The sequence below is a fragment of the Amphiprion ocellaris genome, chromosome 1, assembly GCF_022539595.1.
Source record: "Amphiprion ocellaris isolate individual 3 ecotype Okinawa chromosome 1, ASM2253959v1, whole genome shotgun sequence".
Lineage (NCBI taxonomy): Eukaryota > Metazoa > Chordata > Actinopteri > Pomacentridae > Amphiprion > Amphiprion ocellaris.
The window spans coordinates 36,547,731-36,559,856 of NC_072766.1; the positions used below are offsets into that span (position 1 = coordinate 36,547,731).

At 39.9% G+C, this 12,126-nt stretch overlaps 1 protein-coding gene across 1 annotated transcript in view; it reads left to right on the forward strand.

Moving 5' to 3' along the window:
• The window catches only part of adamtsl5 (ADAMTS like 5), a 62,482-nt gene that overhangs the window by 34,300 nt on the left and 16,056 nt on the right, over nucleotides 1-12,126 (forward strand). The window contains exons 7-9 of the mRNA XM_023287055.3: nucleotides 2,725-2,848; nucleotides 9,432-9,518; nucleotides 10,047-10,210. Of these exons, the coding sequence (XP_023142823.2) occupies nucleotides 2,725-2,848; nucleotides 9,432-9,518; nucleotides 10,047-10,210 (375 nt within the window). The remainder of the gene's footprint in view (nucleotides 1-2,724; nucleotides 2,849-9,431; nucleotides 9,519-10,046; nucleotides 10,211-12,126) is intronic.

Consider the following 12,126-nt stretch of genomic DNA (forward strand, 5'->3'; position numbering starts at 1 on the left):
AAACTGATCAGTAACTCCATGTTTCAGTAGCAGCTGCTCTAAAACACCTTAAACTGATCAACTCATTCTGTGTCATGCAGACTGAAAGAATCACTAAGTTTATTTCTTCACCCTCATAGTTGCATCAACACAGCTGACGTTGCTGCAGTGTTCCTGGTGTTTTGCAGGACTCGGTCGCTCCCTCACTGGGGCCCTCGTGCACTCTATCTGCTACCTTGTCACAGAGGATTCATTTCCTGTTGTGCTCACACAGATGCATGGAGTGTTTTGTGTTTTTAAGGGGCTTAGGGGGCTGATTACAGGGTCCCTAGATTGCTGTTCTCCTGCCTGGGAACGTCCCCCTTGAGTGGTTTGTTCTGCAGAAGACCAGAGAAGAAAGCGACCACTGTAATCTATCAGCAACTAGATTCTCCACACACCATAAACCGTCCGGATCGTCCTCGGTGCTCTTTACTTTGGCATTTTAACGTTTACAGAGACTCTTCTACCCGTTCTGCCCACTTGAGGCCCCGAGAGGCTGCTTTTCTCCAAAGTAAATGTTTGAAAGAGGGGGCAAATGACAGAGAGAAGCAAATAACAGGAGGGAAGCTTCAGTTACAACATGATTTCTCATGTTGTGGGGACAAAATCTTGGCTCGTTTTCTGGGACCAAAACCAAATCTCGATGTTGGGGGGGGGGGGGGGGGGGGGTGTTAAATACAGCATGCACATACAGTCTATGAGCATTCAGTAGATCTTGTCACTGGAAGTAGTTTGCACTGTTCAAACATACAAACTTTACCTTACTACAGGTATTTGTTTCAAAAGCTTTATGTTGTGAAAAACTGAGATTTGGAAATTTGTGTTTCTTGTGCCTTAACTTGTCATTTTGTAAAGATGTTGTATTTTTGCTATTTTTTTTTATTATTTGGAAATACCAGAATTTGCACATTATTTTACATTTTTGTCTGATCTCATCATTTCTAAAAAATAAATTGGACATTACAATCAAACAGTTACTCAGTACTTGAATAGTCTTTTCACCAAATACTTTTTTACTCTTACTTGAGTAATTTTTTGGATGACTGCTTTTTACTTGAGTGATATTATTTTGAAGTAACGTTACTCTTACTTGAGTAATTTTTTGGCTACTCTACCCACGTCTGGCAGGTAGTTTCTGAGAAGGTCCAGAGGATCACAGAATCACTAGTGGCTGTAGAAAGTATATTTGGATGGACTTTACAAAGGCCAGCTTCAACCTCCCGTGTAACAGATGCCGCTTGTATGCACATAAGTTTGGATGAAGCCACACAGATCTCAAAACAGCTTCATTCATTTTGTGAGGTGGAGTCCCTGCAGGAGAAAATTCACAGCCCAGAGGAGACAGAGGCTTGTCAGAACTTTGAACAGTATGTGAAATTCAAAGATGAGCGCTACCGAGTTGCTTTACCGCGGCGACCACACAGACAAGACCTCCCCGACAACTTCAGAGTTACGAAGAAACGACTTGAAAGCCTCAAGAGGAGACTGGTGATGGATGCAACACTGTACACAAGGTACAATGATGTCATGGAAGATTACCTGCAACAAGGCCTCTGTGAGGATGTGCCTGACAATGCTTCCACAAGCGTTAAGTGCCACATCATGATGTGCTTCGAGAAGAAAGGGTAACAACCAGACTAAGAGTTGTATTTGATGCATCATCACATGAAGAAGGTTGTCCCTCACTGAATGACTGTTTACTGACAGGGCCGAACCTGAATCCAAATTTGCTGGATGCGCTAGTCTAATTTAGACTAAACCAGATAGCCTTCACAGCTGACATGATACTTATATTTTAGCCCCAATGCTGTGGAAGAAGCTCCCTCTTAGAGTAAAAAAAAACTGGACAATGCTTCATTTAAATAACAGAAATGACTTTCTGTAGCAGTCCTTACTATTGCAGGACTGAAGAAACCCCCAACTGCAAACAGTCTGATGTCTAGTTCATGTCAAATGTTGTCTATTACATTCAGCAGTTTGTGCAGCATCCTTCTCTCAACAACTCCAGAGCAGTCAAGTAACACCAAGCACAGTTAAATCTTTCTGAAATACTTTGATATCATGAGCTATATTAAGTTCTCAACACAGAGGATGAAAAGTCCCATTTATCAGGGTTAGGGTTGACTGTATGTGCATGAAATACAGCATGCACATACAGTCTATGAACATTCAGTATGTCTTGTCACTGGAAGTACTTTTTACTTCTACTTGAGTGATATTATTTTGAAGTAACGTTACTCTTACTTGAGTACAATTTTTGGCTACTCTACCCACCTCTGCTTCTAATAAATGAGGCTCTTGGTCCCCACAAATTCTTTTCTGATAAGTTATTTATATTTTAGAGCATTTTAGAGCAGTTTTGTCCACCACAGCAGCTACTATTTCTTCTGTTGACACTGTTCCAATGCTTTACTGGACCAACATCCAATGGAAAGCTTCCCTTTAGCAGCCTATTCCAGCTGTTATTCTGACTAGTCCAAACTGAATTACAGATTCCTCGATCTGTCATTCTGACTAGACATTATGCCACTCTAGATAACTGTAATTTTAATTCCAGGTTGCCAAACTCAGCTGTTAAATGTTAAAGCAGTTTGCTATAAGACAAAACAAAAAGAAAGATTAGAATCTTCTCAACAGAGAAACAAACAGACATCAAACTAGATGTTCTTCCCTCAAACATTTGTCTTTATTTGCGTCCTACAGAAGCCCGGCTGTGACTCCATCTTGGGCTCGAAGCAACAGGAAGACGCCTGCATGGTTTGTGGAGGACACAACACCACCTGCCTGCACCACAAGAGTGTGTACCAGAGCAACGGTCTGGAGGCAGGTAGGAAACACGATCATCACTCTGTCTCCACCAGGAATGAATTACTGCTGTTTCAGGCCAACGCGATCTGTGGATAATTCCAGGACCTCTTTGTGTTTCCCACCTAAGAGTTATTAGTCATTCAGCTTTAGTCAAAAGGTGATTGTTCAGTGATAAAGTGAACATTAACCCTGGTAACAGCTCTGCCAAACAAAAGTGGTTTGGCTGCCTTCCAGGAAGAACTTCAGCTAACAACAGCTCCAAAATTACAGCTGTTAAGGTTTCAGGAAGGAGGAGGAAGAACACAAAGTTCTTCAGGCCATTCTGGCTCGATGCCACCGAAACGTTTTCTACCTTCAGCTCATAGGCTAATGTGGGGTCTGAGTCAGAGTCTGCGGAATTGTCCATATATGCTGTTATCTGTATGGAAAGTTACCAAAAACACTGAACAATGAACTGGTTCACCAACACGAACACGCTGCTCATGACCCTCAGTTTGAGTGAACTGAAGGAAACCAGAGCCAACATTTAGCCTTCAGCTAGAGGAGAGATCCAAAAATCCAGATCTGTACACATGATTCTGCACAGGATTGTGACAATATTGCAATACTTTTCAATAATTTAAGGTCCCATTTAATGGGAAAAACACAATAATCAACACAGTATTTTCCTCTGCTGTAGCTCTGCTGAAGATTGCGTTAACTCCACTCATTATGAAAATGGTTTACGTGTGAGGCAGACCTGAAAACTTCTCACCCGTTTCATTATTCTACTTCCTAGGATCCTTGTTTTGGATGTCCTCTGTCTCCAAAATTACAATTCAATCAAAAACAAAGATCTGCTCGGCATAAACTACACCTTCACTGATCAGCATGAAGTGATGGAGACGGCATTATACTTTATATTTTGTTTGTTTTTCCATTTTTCCACATACCGGCAGCACAGTGAGGTGCCCCAGCTTTCCAGAAAGCCAGCAATTTTTGTTATGTTTGTTTCACTCTTTGTTCACTGGCATTATTAAAGGTCCGATCCTTTTATGCATTAAGGCATTTAAAGGTATTCTGCTTAGAATAATGAACTTATTTAGCATTCTTTTTCACCTCTTGTACAATCTTGTCAAAAATCCCTGCTGAATGTGCTCTGGAAGTTTTGGTAATGATATTACACTTCATTAAGTTACATACTGGACTACCATTGGCTGCTGTTTGCATGTGCATGTCGGAAAATTCGCTTTTAGTTGAGAAAAGTTACTCGTCTGCTGTTAAATGAATCACGAATCGAACATGAAGGAAGATGCTGATGCCAAAGATAGATGAATTCATTAATACTAACAGAGGAAAGTAGTTTGTTCCTATGAAGAAACCTCTGCATTATGCTTAAACATTTGAGAACTGTTTGTGTATTATTGTACCACGTGCTCAGGGCTGCTTTCTAAAGCCACTTTCAGACATGCACTACTTTAACCTAACGGGATGTGAATGTGTCTACATCATGTCTGAATTACTTCACTGGTCAGTTTAGCATAAAAGTTTCAACAACGATCTCACTTGCTCCGACCTAGTAACATTTACGTACCATTCTCAACGTTGCACAAGTCTCATTTAGTTTTGGTGCATGTCAAACATTGCACACTATGACTCTCCATCGTGGGTATTTCTGAATGTAGGAACATTAACATAAACATAATTTTTGTGTGAATGACAGAATTCTGTAGCTTTAACAGCATGTTGGAGCAGCAATGTTGTGAAATTGTTCTTCATACAGTTCCAGCAACAACGTGTCTAACTCCCATTTTGAGGCATAAGTGTGTAGTATAAATATAACTATTATCACTGTCCATAAATACTTAAATGTTTGTTGTCATTTCTTTGCAAGAAGAGGAAATCTTTGAGCTGCTTGCTGTTGCTCCAGGACACTTGTCATGAGGTAGAAGCAGCTAAATGTGACTTTGAACTGTTGCTGAATGAACCACCAGACGTGCACCATCTGACTTCTGCTTCCCAAACTCAAATCTCACTTGAGTGTTCGCCATTTTCAGAGTGATGATGAAGTCATACGTGCTGTTGAGGAGAATCTGGAGGCTCAAGATGTGACCGACTTCTGTGAAACATCGGTCGACCAAGTGCATGGAATTTAAAGGAAGCTTGATGAAAAATGATGCAAAAACAACCTTTCTCCTGTTTCTAACTGAATAAAGTTCCCTCGAATGAATCTGAAAAGGCTTTTAAAGTCAATATGATAAATAATCACTCAGATGGGGTGGGACAGTGATGTAGAAAGGAAAGGAAACTGAATTTAGATCCTGTGTTGCCCTCTGCCGAGCACTGGTTTTGGAGATTTTAACACATCTCGTACACACAAACACAAAGTACCTGACACGTCTGGCGTGCGACTTGGCCGAGCCTCGGTTCAGCAACAGTAGCTTCCTCTCACAGCTCGGTGTGGAGGCCGAGCAGAGCTGACAGATGGAGCGTCGGGCCATAAAGGCTCAGACTGAGAAAGAAGAAAACAGGCTGATAATGGCCGCTTTGTTTGGGCGACTCTGCAGCCTTGGGAGGTTTTCTCTCCTTCTGCAGCTGCGTTTCCTAACTGAGGGAGAACCGACGAAGGGCAGCAGCATTAAAAACGCTCCTCCTCAAGGTCAGAAAGCCACCGATGGTCTCAAACTCTTCATCGCCCGTCTGTAACTCTGACGTTTCCTCAGTCACAACTTCATAGAGCTACATGAACCTTGTGCATAGTTTCTCTGTGAAGCGGGTAAGCAGGAGCAACCAGAGCTACTCGTTCTAGAGCCGTGATGAATGAAGTTCATCCTGCGGCTGCTTTTCAGTGCAGAGCAGCACAGCAGGGGAACCATAGAGCCGTTCCTCCCTCTCTGCTTTGGCTCACGAGTGAAATATCACCGTGTTAATGAATGGTTGGGAGTTTGAGCTCATTCATAAATTGTCTCTCTTTGTGCTCGTAAACCGACTCTGCCAAGCGTTTATCACAGTTAAACATCAGTGACAGCAGAGAGTCTGATTGTTTTATAGTGACAGACAGTCAACAGCATTGTGATACGAACCACAACCGCAAAATCTGACATCATTATCTGATTATAATCCAGATTCTTTGTGAGTTACTGATTACGTATCGCCTACTGACTGCTGATAAATAAAACATTAGTGAGCTATTTAAAGATTAACCCTCAATATAAAGTGCATGGTACAAACTCAAGGCCTGCAGACTGAACGTCTCAGACTACTGAACCATAACAATACCACAGTAAAATGATTAGATACGTGCAGCTGTCTGTAGAGGACATCAGCAACTTTTAAGGAACTTTCATTAATACTTAAAAGTTTTTAAAGTAATTTATTGTTGCATAAATACTCACCATCTCCTGCATGTTGTGCTGATTTTGCACATGTCAGTGAATAGACCTTCAGTTTTAAAGGTCAACCTACAAGTTCACTCACTCAGAGCCTGAAACATCGGATCTGTTATAGTAAAACCATAAATCAGTTTGATTTGCATTTAAAAGTACTTTTCCGTTTCTATCTGCTGCTTTTAAATAGTCACTCTCACACCTCAGAGGAGAGCACAGACACATTAGACACATTTACAGGTTTGTAATTTCCATTTTTGGGGTCTGCAAAAATAGGTTTAAGTACATTATTTTCAGCGGCGGTGCTCAGCTGGTAATCTGGGGACTGGTGCTGTTGCAGTTGCATACAAAAAAGATCCTAAAGGACCCGTCACACATGATGTTTTTTAAACTATGAATAACTACCTTCAGGTAAATGTTACAAAACCTGCAAATATAAACAACTCTGTATTTATTGCTACTTCTGTCTCACTGTTCATATACAGCAGCTGAAACTACTGATGTGATCTAAATTGTTGTTTTTTGTTCTACTTGTATTATTTATTTGTTTTATGCAAAGTGCAATATGTACATAGGTTTGTACACATATGGATGTACATGTATGTTTTAGATAGGAATGTTTTCATACTTGGTTTTACATACACTACCGTTCAAAAGTTTGGGGTCACTTAGAAATGTCCTTATTTTTGAAAGTAAAGCATTTTTTTTTTCAATGAAGATAACATTAAATTAATCAGAAATCCAGCCTAGACATTGTTAATGTGTTAAATGACTATTCTAGCTGGAAACGGCTGATTTTTAATGGAATATCTCCATAGAGGTACAGAGGAACATTTCCAGCAACCATCACTCCTGTGTTCTAATGCTACATTGTGTTAACTAATGGTGTTGAAAGGCTCATTGATGATTAGAAAACCTTTGTACAGTTATGTTAGCACATGAATAAAAGTGTGAGTTTTCATGGAAAACATAAAATTGTCTGGTTGACTTTTGAACAGTACATGGCTCATTACGTGCCTAGTTGCATTCTTATTTTATTATCTAGTATGTTGCAGTTGTACAGAGCTGTAAATGTTCCTTTGGGGACAGTATAGAAACAGAAAAAAATGCCTCCACAAACGTCTCGTCACCGATATTACTATGCTGTTTACATGATCTCCATAGCAACCACCACATTCGACACCATGGCTAGCGATGTTCAGATTGTGCAAAGTAACTTCTAAAAGAAGACACACTGACTGCCAAACTACATAGACTTTAATCCTCCAGGTTTACTTCAGCATAAACCGTGACTAGCAGCTCATACGACACACCCTCACACAAAGAATAGAACAACTTCTGCTACGACTACACCCATATACTCCCATATCTGGGGTAAGGGTATGTAACCAACATTACGTTGCTTATATTGGGCCAGCCGACCAATCAGGAGGCTTCTCAGTAAGAGAGTCTTAAAGAGACAGGAGCTAAAACAGAGAATTTCAGACAGAAATGAGAAAAAGTGGAGCAGTAAAGTACAATACGAGAAAAATAATGTGTTTTCTAAACATTGAAGCGGGTAAACATAGTCTAATAGACCCTAAAAATAAAATTGTAAACTTAGAAATACGAATAATATGGACTCTAAGTTTGCACAGTCTGTAATTCTAAGCAAACTACCAGAGACTATAGAGTATTTAACAACCTTCTTGTTATTTTGGAAATTTCTATTCATTTAAATAACTACAAGCTGATATTACACTGAGGTCAGTATAGAGTTGTAAATTGATACTGGAGTCACATGACACAATATATTTTGTCACAACATGTGTAACTACAATGATCAAAATAAGAGCTTAAAAACAAAGGTAGTGAAACCTTGAAAATAGCCTCAGACTCAAAAACAACTAATTGACTGATCAGCCAATAATTGGAGTTTTTCTGGGTGTTTGAGGAAAAATGACACTGACGTACATGTTTGGGTCAACAGGGGTCAAGCAATAAATTTTTGAGCAGGGGTCCTTCAGGAGGTTAGTGAGGTGAGACAAACAGTCCCTGTGAATAGTTATCTGACTGTGATGTGTCAGTTCCCCCTTAACAACACAGACATGTTCACTAGCAAGCAGTCAATGAAATGTAACACAGTGCTTTACAGATGAAGGGAGTAAAAATGTAGTAAAATGACCAAAACGACCCCTAATCCCCAAACATCTCACTATAAATGACAGACTATAGATAGATAGATAGATAGATAGATTCATATAAACAAAATAAGAAAATAATTTAAAAAACAGTAATAACTAAAGTGAATAAATAGCAAAATCCTTGAATAAAATTAATTCAAAGAAAAGTAATTAATAAATAAAACCCATCAAATCAAGGTGTACATAAAAAATGAATAAATAAAATTGAAGGATTAATAACATCAATCAAATGTATGAAAAGCCTGACTGAAAAGGTAGATTCTTGAGTTTACATTTAAAAACATCAACTCTCTGTTGTCTTCGGGTTTTCTGCTAATCCAGACATGTGGGCCATAATAACAAAAGAAAACATAGCTTCTTCCCAACTGCTATAACCCAACTAAATGGTTGAGCTATTCTCAGCTAAAGTACTGCAGACTTTTAATTAACTTCCTGTACAACTTTTTTGCACAACGAACAATATTCTTGCTTTTTGCACAATTACCACCTTAGCAATTGTCATTTTGCACTACTGTGTATAATTATTCTTTTCTAGATGTGTAAATATCAATATATATTTTTTATTTTTTTCTATAATTATTTTATATTATTCTCTTTTCCTTATTCCTAGAGTGACGCCTACAGCTATAACCAAATGCCTTGTATGTTGTGTATGTGCTTGGCCATTAAAGCAGATTCTGATTTTGAAAAATGCTGCCTTACCGTAGGTTTTTGTTCTGATTTTTTGGTTTAATTAAAATGCCACTGCCAGACGATACAAGCTTTGATAAGATAAAAGCGAATCTAATCTTTATTTTGGCCTCTAACTTCTCATTGTCTTTGACCTCTGAGTTGCTTCACTGTAAAATAAACATGACTTGCATCTCGTCTGGCTGCAGGTTGAACCTAAAAGTAGATTATTTTAATGCTCTGCTTCATTAATACTGAAAATAACTCGTCTTTAAGAGCCATCTGTCCCTGCCTGTAAAAAACTGACTTTTCCTTTCATCATGTGAAGCAGTTAAATTTGAGGAAACCTAACATTAAAGCTTCTAACTGTCTGACTGTTTGCCAGGAGGGCCGTTTGGATACAACGAAGTGGCCATGATACCAGCTGGAGCCACTCACATCCGAGTCACCGATAACAGCAGGAATTATCTTGGTAAGATTCATCCCATCACTCACACACACACACACATATATCAGGTTCAGCTTCATACAGATGACATCACTTTGCTCCAGTGCTGTAAAATGAATTCCTGCACTCGCTATGACTTCCTCTCCCCGGAGACAGGAGGGGCTCAGCGGTCCCATCTGGTTTCTGGACTCCGCTCTGTGTTTTCCAGGCAGCATAAGGACCAAGGGCATCTATTCTCATCCTTGTTTATGAGACTAAAATAAAGCAGGCACTGAAATGGCACACTGTGGTCTTGAAAGAGCCGCTCATAAAGGCTCTATCTGACCGCTGGGGTGAGGCAGGTGAAGGCGCCTGTTTCCATCTCATGTCATGGAAAATCCCTTCATCCTGCACTGAGGAGAGACAGCTGCCTTATATAGCCAGCTGGCACATTTCCTCAGCTCAACCCCAACTTGACCCGCTGATATGGAGAGTTAATTGTTACCGCCATTGTTGCAGTGGGAAATGTTTGACTCATTTGTAAAAATTCAATAATTCCGCTTCCTCCCGCAGCCCTGCAGAACGGTCGATCCCAGTTTGTGATCAATGGGAACTGGAAGATCAGCGTTCCTGGAGAGTACAACGTGGCCGGGACCAAGCTGCTGTACAGACGCTCAGCAGATACCTGGGAGAGCTTCGAGGTGCCAGGACCCACCCAGGAAGATCTACATCTGATGGTAAGGAACCCTAAAGTTGCCCAAACAGGACAGTTTAGTAACTTTAGGCCTGTTTCTGCAACTTGTTAAAGTCAGTAGTTGGTAACTCAAGCTATTAGGTGACTAGTTGCCATAATATGATATTAATTTAATGATCTAAATGTATATATATATTTGGGAGCATCAATACATATTTTTGAGCTCCAGCAATGCAGGAAATTGGGGCAGGCATGAAGGAACACAGATGTTTACAGGAATAGTCAGTAATCAGTCCCTTTAGCCAGGTTAGGGTTAATTTCCATAGCAATGTAGAATACAACAGCTTCCAGACTGAACCAAAACAAGTATCTCCAGTTACTGTTTTCAAAATTCCCTTCACGACAACCTCTGTTCGGCAACCTACACACTGAAAATTTCAGCTTTGCCTAAGATTTGGTTTGTGCAATAAGGCACCCCTGCTTGGTTCTTTTAGTAAATTGGCCATTTTCATAGGTGTAGTTGCCTCCTTGTGTGTAAATGTTCCACCATAATAACTGCCCCGACACTATTTTTCAGGGGCACTGTCACTACATCCTGGGCTTAGCACAGTCTGAGACAAGTGCAGTTAGTTTAAAGTAATTTCAAACAAGCCAGGGATTTTTTTAGCCCACTGAATGATGATAAAGTGCTGCCAGATTATTCTTCAACACAGACACAGAACACTGAAGTCTGAAAAAAAGTGTTCTGTGCAGTGCTTTTTCTAGTCTGCTGCGTCTGTGGTCCAGGAATTTTTTACAGTCCTGTCTATCTCTTTAACAACTTTTCTAGAGCTTAGCTTGCATGTCACCTTTTTGTCACGTCTGAAATCATCCCACATTTTGCATTTCCTGCTCGACAGATGTAATTGCTATCACAGCCACAGGAATCATCTATGTAAAGGATAATGTCTGTCTGTGACCAACTGAGTTTGTTTTTTTTCTGCAACCAACCAACCAATCAAAAACGGCTCAACTAAGACTCCCCTCATTGACTATTATGGGGCGACATGAAATCATTTTCACTCAAGCTGATTTTGACACTTTGTGGTCATTAGAGGATTGTGGAAGTTTGAGGTTGATCGTCATTTGTTTAAAAGAATGACGAAACCATTTGTGGTCGACTAAGTAAATAGTAAAAAAGCTTCTCTTAGGACCTAAGAATCCGCTAATAACAGCTTTTCTTAATAATAAGGTAACATCATAATTGTTTGCATGTGAAATACCTGTACTATAATATGAAAAGCCAGCCATATGTAATTGAGAACAGCTCCATTCTGCCTTCCTGCATTGTGCACCACTGTGTAGAACTGAAGGTATTCTGCTTATCCTAAGAAAAACACTAGTTTTAGATAAATGCTTGATTGTTTTCATTCAGGCTCTGTGCAGGAATTTCAGATGTGGCTCAGCTACCAAACAGCTGATAACTATTGAGATGTCTGTTGTTGTAATGTTTTAACTGTGGACACATTGTGCAGTTTGTTTTACCTGGCGACTCCTACATAGTGAGCTTGAGTCCACCAGCATTTATTACATCTTACCAGAGGCCTGGCACTTGGATTTATTGCTTCTTCTTTAGCCATAGCCATAACTCTAAGGCCCGGGGTTAGCCCTAATATTCGACAACAAACCTTTGGTTTGGAGAGCAGTTGTGGCAGATTTAGGTGCCTTGTCTTGTTGTTATTTCCCTCATTTAGTTTAGTTACGCTTGTAATTTTCAGCCTGAGCCTTTGGATTTCATGGCTACTGGAGCAAATTATAGGCGAGGGACACCAGGACCAGGAAAAAGCAACTACTGCAACAGAGTGATGCATCTTCTTTCTGCAAGGTGCCATCAGGAAGATTCAAGTTTATACATATAAAAAGCAAAAATTGTACCTTGCTTATAATGGGCCACAATTCACTTCAAAGTACTTTTCTTGT